The 14,719-nt window shown below is 39.7% G+C and overlaps 1 protein-coding gene across 2 annotated transcripts in view; it reads right to left on the minus strand.

The window, feature by feature from the left end:
* Positions 1 to 1,571: 1,571 nt before the first annotated feature.
* MMP16 (matrix metallopeptidase 16) overlaps positions 1,572 to 14,719 on the minus strand; it is a 234,055-nt gene continuing 220,907 nt past the window's right edge. The window contains exons 8-10 of one of the 2 annotated variants that reach the window (XM_077270784.1): positions 12,044 to 12,194; positions 2,419 to 2,534; positions 1,572 to 2,214 (exon numbers count right to left, since the gene is read on the minus strand). In XM_077270784.1, coding sequence (XP_077126899.1) covers positions 1,880 to 2,214; positions 2,419 to 2,534; positions 12,044 to 12,194 — 602 coding nt within the window. In that variant the 3' untranslated portion in view covers positions 1,572 to 1,879. The remainder of the gene's footprint in view (positions 2,215 to 2,418; positions 2,535 to 12,043; positions 12,195 to 14,719) is intronic. The other variant, XM_077270783.1, reaches the window with a different exon arrangement.

Raw genomic sequence — 14,719 nt, forward strand, 5'->3', positions numbered from 1 at the left:
GACATTTGTGTGCAAATTATTCCACCTAGTCGTATACATATTTTCTTTAAAAATTCAAGTTCTCTTGAATAAAAAAAATATGCTATATTGAAATGTGATTATATGCGCACACCCTATGTGTTATAAATTTACTAGACAAAGTTAATTTATAAATGGTCATTCATTTTCAACTCGCATTCGCCATACATCTTAAGTATAAGTTTCTCCTATTAAACATACGCTAAAGGTCAGAGGGCACAAAGAGCAAGAATGGTGCTCTGTTTTACACAGCAAGCTTTCTATAAAATGACAAAGTCATGACAGTCAACTGGACACAATTTTGGATAAAGGCATACTGTTTCCTTGGAAAACAATCTTGTTTCCTTCACGCTGACTTGAAGCCAGCTGACCACACTGCAATTGCACTCAATATACCATCATTAAGTGTTCATAGCATAGTGCCTGTAAAAGTATACTACTGCAAAATGCAGTTGTAATAACTTCCATAGAGATGTCACTCACTGACTTTCCTCTAGGAATAGCAAAAAGTAAAATAAAAAGAACCTAACGCTGGAGATCAGATGGAGTGATGACAGCGATACGATTGGCTTTGGTGCTACCTCTAGTCTTGTATGCTTCTGTTGCGGTTCCATCACCTCCTTGTCCTTTGAGAACCATAGCAAACATGCAAATAAAGGATAATTTATTTTGATGTTCAAAATTTTTCGATCTTTCCCTAGCATTGTGCCAAGATGGAATCACATAAGGCAAATCAGATCTCTGTGCAACAATTGTGTTCCATAGCATCGTTCCTACCACCTTTTATTACAAAACCATCTCCCTTTGCCTATCCTTCATTATATATCTCTACAATAAAGCAGAAATTATTTAATCAAAATACTCAGTCCTGTACATTCTCATTAACTCTTTTTACAGTAATTCTTTTGCACATTTATATCCTTGCACTCCTTGATACAATAGTGCTCAAAGGGTTACACAGTCATAATACTTGTTGCAATTTCCTTCACAACAGGACTGCCATCTTGCCGCAGATTCTAGCAGTACACTTCGGAGACATTTTGCTTCCCGCCAAGCTTCCAAATGAGTGTTCCTGTCAGACCTAATAAGTGCCCTAGACAGTTGATCAAATATCATGATGCAAAAAAAATAAAAAATAAATAAAGAAGTTTTTTGTTCAGTATATTAATGACTAAAAATGTGTTCAAAACATTTTGGACAAAGCTCAGAAAAAGTTGTATAAAACACAAAATGAATGTATCATTAAGGCTGTTACTGTATTGCAGATAATTTGGCCCCTTGTTTGTTGGAAAAAATAAAGTCTGTCCAAACAGTCTCAAGGTCCCACGTCACATTGTTCTCCCACAAGATCAGTTGTGGGGATCTAGCCATAGCAGACAGAGAAACAATCCTCTTTGGAAACAAAGCTGTTTTGGGTCTTCACACTCTGTCGAAGGTTCATTATGGGTGATTCTTCGGTTAGTTTGATGTTTTCAACTTGCAGCATAAAACGTTTCGAAGAGAATCTGCAGTATTCGAGACTAGGGTAATTTGAAAGTAAAATTTATTTTTTTCAGGATTTTTTTTCTACCTCCTCGTTGTTACTTCTGGACACAAAGTCTGCCTCCAGAGTGCAGAGGTAAGGGCTAAAATTGAATGACAAAGAAATACAAAAACTGGAGGATTGGCAGAAACTGTATTTCATGGAAGCTCCCCAGATGATTGAATCCCCACTCAAGTGCAGGACACAAAACCTCTCGGATTTTAAAGGTCAGCCATATGACCCTGGCCCACAGATGTCTGTGTCAAGCTAGGGAACAGCATAATAGCTCTGATGTTTAATCTCAAGTAACCTCAAATTTCTACAATAAGAAGCCCTACATCACACCCACTCTTGCATAGAGCGTTTACAGTACAGTATGTGGCGGGGTGTTCCTTTCCTTTTGAATTGAAAGACGGTGTAAACCAAAACAAGGAGGCACAGGGCCAGGATACAGGGGATTACAATAGCTATGGCTTTCACAGTGCTGGCTGTGTTGTCTAGCTTCATGACAATGTCTACATCATCTTGACTACTGGTTCGATCTTTGTCTCGGTCAACTGTAGTCTCACATCCCATGTAATCTTTAAGAATTGACCGTGGGTATCCAGGTTCTACTTTCAATCTCTGGTTGTGAAATTTCCAGTAATCTTTGCCTTTATAGAAGTAAGTGAAGCCTGAAAAGATATTAAAAACAACATTTTTGTTTCAAAATTCTTTTTATTAGGGGATTTATTAGGAGGATTAGGTTATATAATGAAGGGCTATGGTGATTTGCATAGATCATTGGTTAATATGAACCCGTTATATTTAGCCATTCTGATGAAATGTAACAATCAGAATGTGATGCACAATATAAACCTACTCATAGTTATACATACCATTCTCTTTGTCAACAAAAGCTCCTTCGGGTGATTCTGGTATTCCCTTCCATATGGTAATTGATTTGGGATAACCAGGGTCCATAACTCTCATTTCTTCATTATATCTCCAGTACCTAAAACAAAATAACTTTATTTTACTTTATGTTTTCATTTAGTATTAGTAAAGGGTCAGCAATTAAAAAAAAATTTAATCTAGAAACCTAAGTCAAGTACAGTAAATTTAAATATCACTGGAAAATGCTAAATATTTAATTTGGGAATCATATTTCATTCTCATAATTTAAAGGGGTATTCTCAAGTTTTGAAGATATCCAATGAGATAGGGGATTACTTTCCAAAGGCTGGTACCCCCATCGATCCCCAAAGCCAGAGTTCTGAAGTGCCATATGTGACTGGAGCGGTGGTCAATTATGCACACTACCGATCCTTTCATTCATAATGGGACCACCGGACATTGCCGGGTCCTGTGCTGGGCATATGCACTCTCATAAAAATGACTGGATAAGCACTGTGCATGATCGACCACAGCTCCATTCACTTTTGGCTCTTCATAGTCACAGTTTTCTGGATAGGTGGGGTTCCCAGTGGTTGGATTCCAGCGATAGGGAACATATCCATCTTATTTATAGGGCATAGTTTCCAAACTTGAGAATACCCCTTTACCATGAAGTTCATCCACAGTATTTTAGCTCTTTACGCTGTGATACATCTTGTAGACCTTGTAGGTATTTTCGAACAAATGACACTATAGCAAACTAAAACAAAAGAGAAACGGAAGACTATGAAAACGCTTCCTATGTTTCCCAGTAGATGGAGATGAGTCCATAATTACCTTTTAGCAAATTTTGTTCAGAACTCTAATTTCGAATGCAAACACAAAACCATAATCGCGACAAGCTGGCTAAACCCTTGGGTTTTTCTAAGTTACAAAGTTATCGTTATCAAATTACCAACACTTAGGTGATAATTTGCTGATTGCTGGGGACCTGAACACTAGGAAACCCATGATCGTCTATCTCTGGCAGTCCCACAGATTTTGAATTGAACATACTGGACTGCTGCACCACTAAGATGGAGAGGCTCTTGTTTCCCATTCTCATGATCATGCGAGTCCCAGTACTAAGACGCTATGACCTCTGATGGGTGATAACTCCTGTTCTTTGGATAAACCCTTGAATCCTTTGAAGTATTTTATATAAACTTATGTGCATGGTGTAAACTAAATAATGCAACATACAATTATGTTAAGCAGACATTTCTACTTCTACCCACACTGTCGCTCCATTCATTCGCCACTGGACTGCTGAAAAAAGCCAAGTATAGTCCTTTGGCAGTTCCATAGAGCATGAATATATGTTGCAAGTTTTTAATAGCAGGAGACAATAGTAGGACAGACACTTCATATATATAATATTGTAACCTACCAGTTTATAGTGTTTGCCACCAAAGAAACAAAAACAATGAAAAAAGAAATGACCAGATTTGAGAAAAAAGATAAAAAAGCTCCTCTTACAAGTGTTGTCCTTTGAAGATAAGTTATTACCTAACCACAGGATTGGCGACAATTTAAAGATTGGTGGAGATCTTCACGAATTATTGGCATTAGAAGGGAGCGGCAGTACGCATGCCCAACCGATACTCCTTTCATTGCCAATGGAGATGCTAATCGCTTTACTCAACATTTTGAAGGTGCCCCATAGAGAATGGATGGTGTGGAGCTATGTGCACTGCTGCTCTATACTAATGAGGATAAAAGCTTCTTGTTCTGCCAATTGGTAATAGTCTCAGCAGTTGGACCTCCATCGATCTATAAGTTATCACCATACCATGGATAGGTGATATCTTACTCCTTAAAGATTATTAGATTACGTCTTAATATTATCTAATATAGTAAGCTGATATTGTGAAACAGATCCATCATTCCTGAAAACTGGGACACTGATGAGCTGAAGTGTTGAAGTGCTCTTTGAAGCCTCCTGTGATACCACACACTATTTTTGGAAAGAGTGTGATTGCTGAGTATGATAATTAGAACTAAAAATTGATTACCTTCGCCATAATGACTCTTCAAAATGAATCAACAACTGCATAGATAGCTACTTCACACGCCAATAAATACTTCTTACTATAGATGGAAATTAACTCAAGGCATCTGGGTAATGTATGTAACAACTTGACCTAATGAAGAGATCTACGATTATCTTGTCCATTATGTCTTCCTTGGATTATTGCATGAAATTCCCTACCACATAGAGAATATATTGGTTTGGAAATTATCAGTAAATAGAGAATTGATGGTCTGTGTAGTGTAGAAGCACAAAAAATGAATTACTATATAAAATGGGTTTTAAATGAGCTTATAAGGTAATCTTGTTAGAAGCTCAAGGGAGCTGTTTCTGATCACGTTTATAAGGAGACCTTGTGGTCTCCCATAGTTATGTCAATATCCCAATCACTGACATAATTAATTAGCGTTGTGAAATTGATCCCCATTGGCAATTTCGTCACCAAAATCCAAACTACAATCCTTATTTCCAAAATCAGCATACCTGGTTCTGCTAAGATCCAGTTTTCTCAATGCTGGCGGTAATATGAGGGTAATATAGTATAGTAAAAGAGTATCATAATTGTGTGGAATGTAAAAAAAAGAGCATTATGTGTTGAGTTCCTGCCCCTGCACAGGGGGAATCTCGAACCATGTCCGCTGCGGTCTCCCATTCTTCTCCAGCTGCAGTGGAACCTGCTCAGCAGAGACGTCTGTCCCAGCGCCTGGCTCGGACAGATACTGCACGTTTGGTTACTGCTGCCCTTCCAGGTTCAGCCATTATAACCAGTACTGTTCAGCGGCGAGCAGGCGCTCCTGAGACTTCTCCTGCTTTTCTCCTTCTGAGCATGCCCAAGGGAAGACCTCTCATTGGAGGTCAGGGATCACACGCTCAGGTCCTGTAGCAGCTCCTATTGGTCCACTAGGAAAGTCCTGGAGAGCTACACCTATAAAAGGTTCGCATGGCCGCACGGCCATGCGCTAGTATCATTTGTGTTTGGCTGTTGCCAGTGGATACTCTACCACTCAGTATATATTTGGTGTGAGTCTGTTTAGCTTTGAGGCTGTACACTGTGTTCCAAATTATTATGCAAATTGGATTTAAGTGTCTTAAAGATTTAATTGTTTTGTTTTTCAAATAAACTCGTGGATGGTATTGTGTCTCAGGGCTCAATGAATCACTGAAATCAATCTCAAACACATGTGATCATTAGTTTTCCAGGTGATTCTAATTAAAGGAAAACTACTCAAAAATGATGTTCCACATTATTATGCAGGTCACAGGTTTCAAGCAATATGGGAAATAAAAAGGATCTCTCTGCTGCTGAAAAGCGTTAAAAAGTACAATGCCTTGGACAAGGTATGAAAAAATTAGATGTTTCACGAAAACTTAAGAGTGATCATCATACTCTGATGAGATTTGTGACTGAAACAGAGCACAGACAGAGTTCATGCAAGTAAAGGCATAATGAGGAAGTTTTCTGGCAGACAAATTCTTTGGATTAAGAGAACAGCTGCCAAAATACCATTACAAAGCAGCAAACAGTTATTTGAAGCTGCTGGTGCGTCTGGAGTCCCTCGAACCTCAAGGTGTAGGATCCTTCAAAGGCTTGCTGTGGTGCATAAACCTACTATTCGGCCACTCCTAAAAAGTGTTCACAAGCAGAAACGGTTGCAGTGGGCCCAGACATACATGAAGACTAATTTTCAAACAGTCTTGTTTACTGATGAGTGTCGAGCAACTCTGGACGGTCCAGATGGATGGAGTAGTGGATGGTTGGTGGATGGCCACCATGTCCCATCAAGGCTGCAACGTCAGCAAGGAGGTGGAGGAGTCATGTTTTGGGCTGGAATCATGAGGAACCAGCTGGTAGGGCCCTTTAAGGTTCCTGAAGGTGTGAAAATGACCTCAGCAAAATAAATAGAGTTTCTGACTGACAACTTTCTTCCATGGTCTAAAAAGCAGAAACGTACCTTCAGGAACAAAATCATCTTCATGCATGACAATGAATACCTCTGAGTAATTGGCTGCTATGGGCATAAAAGGAGATAAACTCATGGTGTGGCCACCATCTTCCCCTGACCTCAACCCTATAGAGAACCTTTGGAGTATCATCAAACAAAAGATCTATGAGGGTGGGAGGCAGTTCACATCAAAACAGCAGCTCTGGGAGGCGATTCTGACTTCATGCAAAGAAATACAAGCAGAAACTCTCCAAAAACTCACAAGTTCAGTGGATGCAAGAGTTGTGAAGGTGATATCAATGAAGGGCTCCTATGTTACATGTAACTTGGCCTGTTAGGATGTTTTGGAGTTAAATAGCTTTTGTGTTCAGTGAATGTGACCTCCTAATGCTGCAAATTCCACAAATGAGCATTTTCAGTTCTTTAAAACATATCAAAAGTTTAGAAATTCTACTGTGCATAATAATTTGGAACAGTGCATTCTGAGTTTTTATTCATTTTGGAGATTATACTGTTATCATTGGGAGGTTTCTTCAATAAAATTTGATGTATACTCTAACGGGTGATTACTTTTATTAGACTGACTGTCATTTGCACCGACCATTTAGGAAAATCCGAGAAAAATGTCATTTGCATAATAATTTGGAACATAGTGTAGACTCAGGAAGGCAGCTAGCGTCAGTGGGGGCAATTAGTGTGGTTAGCACAGAAGAGCTCCAGAGCAAGCACAACCCTAGTTAGGGTATTAGTTTCTGTGTACAGCACGACTCTGAGGCAACACAGGTCGTTTACATCTCACACGGGGTGAAGTTTAGCCACGTGTGAGCTCAGTGTCCATCCGCCAATACTGTGCAGCAGGGCTACGAACGCACCTCGTATCAATCTATTACTTGGTGCGTTCTGCTAGCCCTAACATTATGTTTGTTGTCCCAAATTTTGGTGTACAGGGGTAACTCTCTATTTCACAACTGTTGGGGCCCTTCTGGAGAAAAGGAGATTTCAAAGCCTCATGAAAACATTTGGAGGCATCGGTTCTCGTCCAACCACCTTTGATGTGCAACTGTCATGTCCAATCTCTATGTTTACAATCTCTAGACTAATCACTTCACTCAATGCACCAACTAAGGGTACTGTCTCACAGTGGCACTTTTGTCGCTATGACGGCACGATCCGTGACGTTCCAGCGATATCCATACGATATCGCTGTGTCTGACACGCAGCAGCGATCAGGGACCCTGCTGGAGAATCGTACGTCGTAGCAGATCGTTTGGAACTTTCTTTCGTCGCTGGATCTCCCGCTGTCATCGTTGGATCGGTGTGTGTGACACCGATCCAACGATGCGTTCGCTTGTAACCAGGGTAAACATCGGGTTACTAAGCGCAGGGCCGCGCTTAGTAACCCGATGTTTACCCTGATTACCGTCGTAAATGTAAAAAAACCAAAACAGTACATACTCACATTCCGGTGTCCGTCAGGTCCATAGCCGTCCGCTTCCCGCTGACTGACTCCCGGCCGGAAAGTAAGAGCAGAGCACAGCGGTGACGTAACTGCTGTGATCTGCTTTCACTTTACGGCGGCACTCAGTCAGAGCGGGAAGCGGACGGCTAGGGACCTGACGGACACCGGAATGTGAGTATGTACTGTTTTTTTTTTTAACTTTTACGATGGTAACCAGGGTAAACATCGGGTTACTAAGCGCGGCCCTGCGCTTAGTAACCCGATGTTTACCCTGGTTACCCGGGGCCTTCGGCATCGTTGGTCGCTGGAGAGCGGTCTGTGTGACAGCTCCCCAGCGACCACACAACGACTTACCAACGATCACAGCCAGGTCGTATCGCTGGTCGTGATCGTTGGAAAGTTGCAGAGTGTGACAGTACCCTAAGAGTAACATTATATATTTTTTTATGTTCTCTAGGGAACATCCCAGAAGTGGTATCAATGTTGTTGGTCTTTCTGAAAAAACTGTAAAACATTTGGCCTTTGAACAGTGAGGAAGGATGCCAGCCAATAGAGTAGGTCACAGAGCAGAAAGGGTAATAATAGTGAATTGCTGATCTGGAAATTTGTGTAAAAAGTGGCTTCTGATTGGGTTTAGTATTGTCATATCTTGTGGTTCTGATTGGAATTATTACTGTCATATGACTATACTGTGTTGGGAACTATGGCAGCTGTGCAAGGTCATATTGTGGAAAGTATTGACTCTTGATCATGGCACATGGCACCTTTTTATTTCTGTAAGGAGAGTATAAAAAGGGATTGTTTAGTTAGTAATTAGTTGGCATGTGTTGTAGAAATTGTTTATTATGCTTATTTATATAGCATCATCACATTCCGTAGTGCTTTACAAACACCATAATCAATCACTGTCCCCATTGGGGCTCATAATCTAAATTCTCTATCAGTATGTGGAGTGTGGGAGGAAACAGGAGTACCAGAAGGAAACTACGCAAACACGGGAAGAGCATACAAACTCCTTGCAGATGCTGTTCTTCGTGTGATTTGAACCCAGGACCCCAGTGATGAAAAGCAACAGTGCTTAACCACTGAGCCAACAAGCTGCCCGGGGAAACAGGGAATGCAATTAGGGCAAAATCAAGGAAAGAGAAGGCAGAGGAATGTCTGAGTTTGAGAAGTGAAATGAAGATGGAGAATACAAGAAGCATCCAGTAAGTGAATTGAGCAGAGTAACGGAAAAACAGTGTCTAAGTAAGAAGTCCACTCCTCAATGATGGGGGGATGTCCTGATCAAGGCCTACTGCAAAGACCAAATTATGGTGACCCGGACTCTTCAGCTGATTGTTGTGTTGAAGTTTGCGCCTCATGAAGACTATATGGAACCTGACACATTGGACCTGCAGTCTATGGACAGAATAATGTAGAAAAAAGGAGAAACCGAACTGAATGATATAAAGGTTTATTGGAAAAAATTCAGCAGAACTTGTAGACATACAGTATGCTTGTATACATATGAGTCTGCGATTGACAGCTATCTCTCCATGCATAGTTATACAGAGAAGACTGTCAATAACTGAATAGTGCCACCCACTGGACTCAGATGTATACCAACACCAGAGATTTCAATTAAAAAATTCAATTTTCCTGAAACTTTTTCCATAAAAATGTCTCTCATTCTGATCAGCTCCTCCTGTTCTATCGCATCCTGCCTGAAAATTTACACGATTTTCTAAGTGATACGTTCCATTTAAGTGCTTCTACCACAACTAGGTTCAAAGCCTACTTGTGGGAGTATCCAGTATACAACTGTTCCCTGTAACTGCAGATAACTACTTTGTATATAGTCTCTTCTGAGAGGAAGACCCTTTAACGAGCCTTGTCACATGACTTAGGATAACAGCCAAACCAGAATCTCAATTTACAGACACTGTGTTTCGGGGTACTGCTCCTCACCAGTGCAAAGTGTGAGATCTGGTTTGGCTGATTGAGAGGCGTCTGACCGGGATCCAAGAAGTATCATTTCTCCTTGCGGAGAGTGACGTGTTAAGCATGCCGAGATGAGGAGACTTAAAGCCACAATGCTCCTCTGGGAAATATACAAACTGTCTCTTCAGAGAGGAAGAGGACTAGAACTCTAGTGCCACCTATTGGAAGTAGCAATCCTAACAGTCAATGTCGACCCTTGTACATCTGAACCATGATGGTTACACTCTGTACCTCTGTGCGAGTCTGTATTGTCCTTAAAGAAGTTGGACTGCCATCTTACAGCCTACCATTCCCTGACAATCTTATGGCTCCAGTGACTACAAACCTAAAATAATAGTGAAAAAATACATTCTGCACCAATCACCCTCTAAAAAAAGTTTGCTTTACATCTACAATATACTCTACAACTTACATTCTTCTAACTTCTACCTGAAACATTTTTTAGCTTTGGGCGAAAAGAGAATTCCATGTGGTTCTTTGCTTGTAACCCCCCCATTGTGCCACACTTCGTGTTGCTTATTTAGTCACTATGTTTTTCCTTTAATACCTTTTTCTAAGAGAGGAACTAGACCTAATTCATTCACACCATAATTTACTACGCTCAGTTTTGAAAGGATTGGCAATATGAAAGAACATGGACTATTTTAGAACATAATGAAAAATGTCCCTTGCGGGTGTAAAATAATCACATTGCTGAAGAACATTAATGCTTTCCAAATACCAGAATATATTAACGACAGCAAGAATTTGCTGAGCAACATCTTTAAATCTAGTAAAGGCTTACATATTTTAATTTCCATTACTTCTGCACCAAACCACAGGATCTTGCTCAATAATTTGCAGGAAAGAAATTCTGAAATATTTTATTCTGACAGAACTAATAGATTAAATGTTCAAACTCAAAAAAAAAGTATAAAACTTTCCTGTGCCTGTCAAATTGCCTTCCAATGTGTTCCCTTAATTTAAATCACTTTCTATCAGCAGCTGCCCACTACCATATAAGCTCTATAGCCTCAGGCAAAATACACGACAAATCCTTTTTCCAGCATTAAAATCTCATTGGTAAAAATGTAATGGCAAAAATATTGCAAGTGGACCCTCTTCCGTTTATCAGATTACATTAAAAACATACAGTCCTCCCTTACCTTTCTGAGAATTTCATTAAGGACTCATTTTTCTATCTATTATGGTACTTGCTAGTTATGCAAATAGCCTCTTAAGAGGAAGAGGACTTGAACTCTAGCGCCACCTATTGGGGCAAGCAATCCTAAGTCAATATCAACACTTTATCGAGCCTTGCCACATGACTTTGAATATAAGCCAAATCAGACATTCTATTTTCAGACACATGTTTCAGGGTCTTTGCCGCTGATCATCGCAAAGCAAAAAGTCTAATTTGGCTGGATGACAGGCCTCTGATGGAGATCAGCTAAATCAGACCTGCTACTTTGCACTGATGAGGAGTAAACACCCAGAAACATTTATCTGCAACTAGAGTGTCTGGTTGGGTCTTAATACTAAGTCCTGTGACAAGGCTGATATTGACTTTTACGATTCCCACTTCCAATAGGTAGAACTAGAATTTAAGTCCTCTTCCTCTAATAAAAGCAATTGCATAGAATATAAGAACTCACATTGGCATGTCATGTTCCACAATGGTACAAGCTAACAAAACTCTTGTCTAGCCACATATAGACACACAGACAATAAATAGGGTTGAACAAACATGAACTCTAAAATTCGGGGTTTATACTGGACACCTAGTGTATGGTGCTGAACTCTGAACACTGACTTGGAGCCATCACAGCCCTGTATAACATCGGATCATGAGTGGCGATGCTGCTTGAGTGAGGGTCAATGTAAAATAAATAATTAAAAAAAACATGTTGCATACCCCATATTTTTAATAACCAGACAAGGGATAGCAGACAGCTGTGAGCTGGTCCTATTATGCTGGGAAGGGGCCAATATCCATGGACCTTCCCAGCCTATTAACATCAGCCCCCAGATGTCTGCTTCTGCAAAGTTAAGGTTCATTGACTTATATCGGGTTAAGTTTTGATAGGAAGAGTGAAGGTAAGGAGGGACATACATATTATGTATGCTCAAACTTTTTTGGCTTGGTGTAATTATTTTATAGATAAGTTCCTTTCACTCCCATTATTACGTACCTGTCACCTTTGAAAAAATAAGTCTTCCCAACATCTTCCCACCAAACAGCAGTGTCTATCCCATAAGGTGGAATACCGTGTCCTAGATGTATCAAGTCATGGGGATAACCAGGTTGTAATGTTGTATCTTTAAACACCCAATATTTGTTACCTAGAAAATGGAAACACAAAGACAAATGGAATCAACTCATTTCAAAATATTTAAAACCCAGGAGTCCATTGTGAACCTGATGACAGTAATGGCAGCATGCACAATTTGCCTTTGAGAATCGGATGGCACATGCTCATTCATCTCTATGGGTCCGTTTTTTTTTTTCTCTCCACCTCTGAGAAAATCGGATCAGACGCCGATCAGAGTGTGATTAGAATGATCGGACTGATTTTCTCAGATGAGAGAAAAACAGTCGTAAACACCTGCCCTCAGAGTGACAAAAACCTTTAAGAGTTTATTTTAGCCTACAAGTATAATAAAATTTCACGAAAAAACTTGAATGCAGATCTAGACATTAAAAACATGTGAAAAATATTATGTGCAGCTGGTCAGAGATGAACAAATCTTTTAAAATTCAAATTCATCATAATTCTTCGGTAAATTTTTTCCTAACAATTTGATTTGTGGCAAACAAATTTTGTCAGGAATCACAGGTACCCCAATTGCCCTGAAAAGGTGTGTATAACACTTTTAGGCTCCCTAGGGCTGTGTCCAACCCATTTCAAGCCGTTTAACACAAACACAGTAATGTCAAAGTAACATCCAAATATATGAGTAAGTCCATACAGTATATTCAGAGTAGTTTGGCTTTTTATTTCTATTTGTACTTCTAAACTGTGAGCTGTAACATCATTTTACTAAACAGATTTACCTAAAAATACTGGCGCTGCATTCCCTGCCTCGTGTTTTATATAGGCTATGACAGAGCAAACACTGTGCTTTCTTTTTCTGTTGTGTTTTTTTTTTGGCATGTTATACACAGGTGTACGAAGCAGAATACACAAAACCAATCTGGTCTGCTTCATTTTGTTTGTTTTTTTAAGTTTCTTTGCCTTTTTTATTTTACGATGTGTTTTCGTTCTGGATATGATGCAGTATTTTTAATGATATTTTTTTTTATTGCAAAACTACTGCAATTTTAAGAAAGCAATTTTGATTTTATTTGCATTTTTTTTTGTCAAACTAGATATAAACGTGAAAATAACCCAATAAAAATAAATATCCATGCAGATTATGTGTATAGGGATCAGAGATGGGCAAACCCGAAAAGTTTGGCGCCCGTATCGAACACCTACTGTTCAGACACGGACCCCAAACATGAACTTCACCAGTAAGTCCGTGTTACTGTTCGGGAACGGTCCTCCGAACACCGAGTATTTGTTGCGGTGTCATGTGCATGACAGCGCAGCAAACACCGCTTCTCACTGGTGGTAAAATCATTACCGCCAGTCAGACAGCTGCGGTTCTCATGCTGTCAAATGACATCATGAGCACGCAGCTGTGATCGAAGGTAAAAAGTTTACCTTCAGTCACTGGCGTCGGCTAATGGGACTACTGCTTCCGTCAGCCTGCGCATGCGGACTCTAATAAAAGCGGGAGCATGTGGTGGCTGATGGGAGTATTCATCAGCCGGTAACTGCACTGTAAATCAATAATTAAAAAAAACTGCGTTGTGTTTCCCTGTATTTCTGAGCCAGGCCAAACTCACAGTAAAAGTGTGTTTTGTTTTATTAATAAAAGACTTTTTTCTGGCTGTGTGTTTATTTACAATTTATAGATGCCTCTCCATTACTAAGATGTGGGCTTGATGTCACCTGACAATACAAAGGTTGCATCAACCTCACAAATATTACCCCACTTGCCACCATTACAGGGCAAGTGGGAAGAGCAGGGCAAAGCACCAGAATTGGTGCATCTAACAGATGTGGGGAAAAAAAAAAAAAAAAAGTTCCAGCTCCAAATGAATAAAATGAAAAACTTTAATGAAAACATTAAAAACACAATAGAACAATGCTCCATGCGGACAACACCATAACCCTAGTGAAGTTTCCACGAGAACGTATTCTAAACCTATTTCTGGTAACACAATTTTACGTGCCAATAGCAGCCATCCCAGGCATACAGTAAAGTCGATTCCAGTAGGTGAATTTACCAGGCTAAAACGTAATTGTAACAACAATGACCAGTTCAATAATGATTTAATTCAATCCTGCAATAAATTTCATGATAGAGGGTATCCAAATTGGATGTTGAATCGGGCGTACAACATAGTTTCAAATAAAAATCAAAGTGATCTCATTTCATCTCATTCTCATCACAAGTCACATAGGCAAAAAAAGGAATTTTCCAATAAGCCATTTGTATGCTTGCAATATAGCCCACAATTTAATGCTATCAAAGCCATCATTAATAAGTCAATACCCATATTATATGAGGATCCTATTTTAGCCAAGATACTTGATGGGGGTTGCAATATTGTGGCAAGGAGAGCACCAACATTAGGCAATATATTGTCTCCCAGTATGTTCGTTTCTAAAAACAATAGTAGATCGGGGACCTGGTTGGACTGCAAAGGTAGCTATAAATGTGGTACGGTTAATTGCACTACTTGCAAACAGATGGTTGTAACCAAAGTATTTCATGATTTCAACAATACTAATTCTTTCAATATTCATGAATTTATT

Source organism: Ranitomeya variabilis, chromosome 6 (genome assembly GCF_051348905.1).
Source record: "Ranitomeya variabilis isolate aRanVar5 chromosome 6, aRanVar5.hap1, whole genome shotgun sequence".
NCBI classification, from domain to species: domain Eukaryota; kingdom Metazoa; phylum Chordata; class Amphibia; order Anura; family Dendrobatidae; genus Ranitomeya; species Ranitomeya variabilis.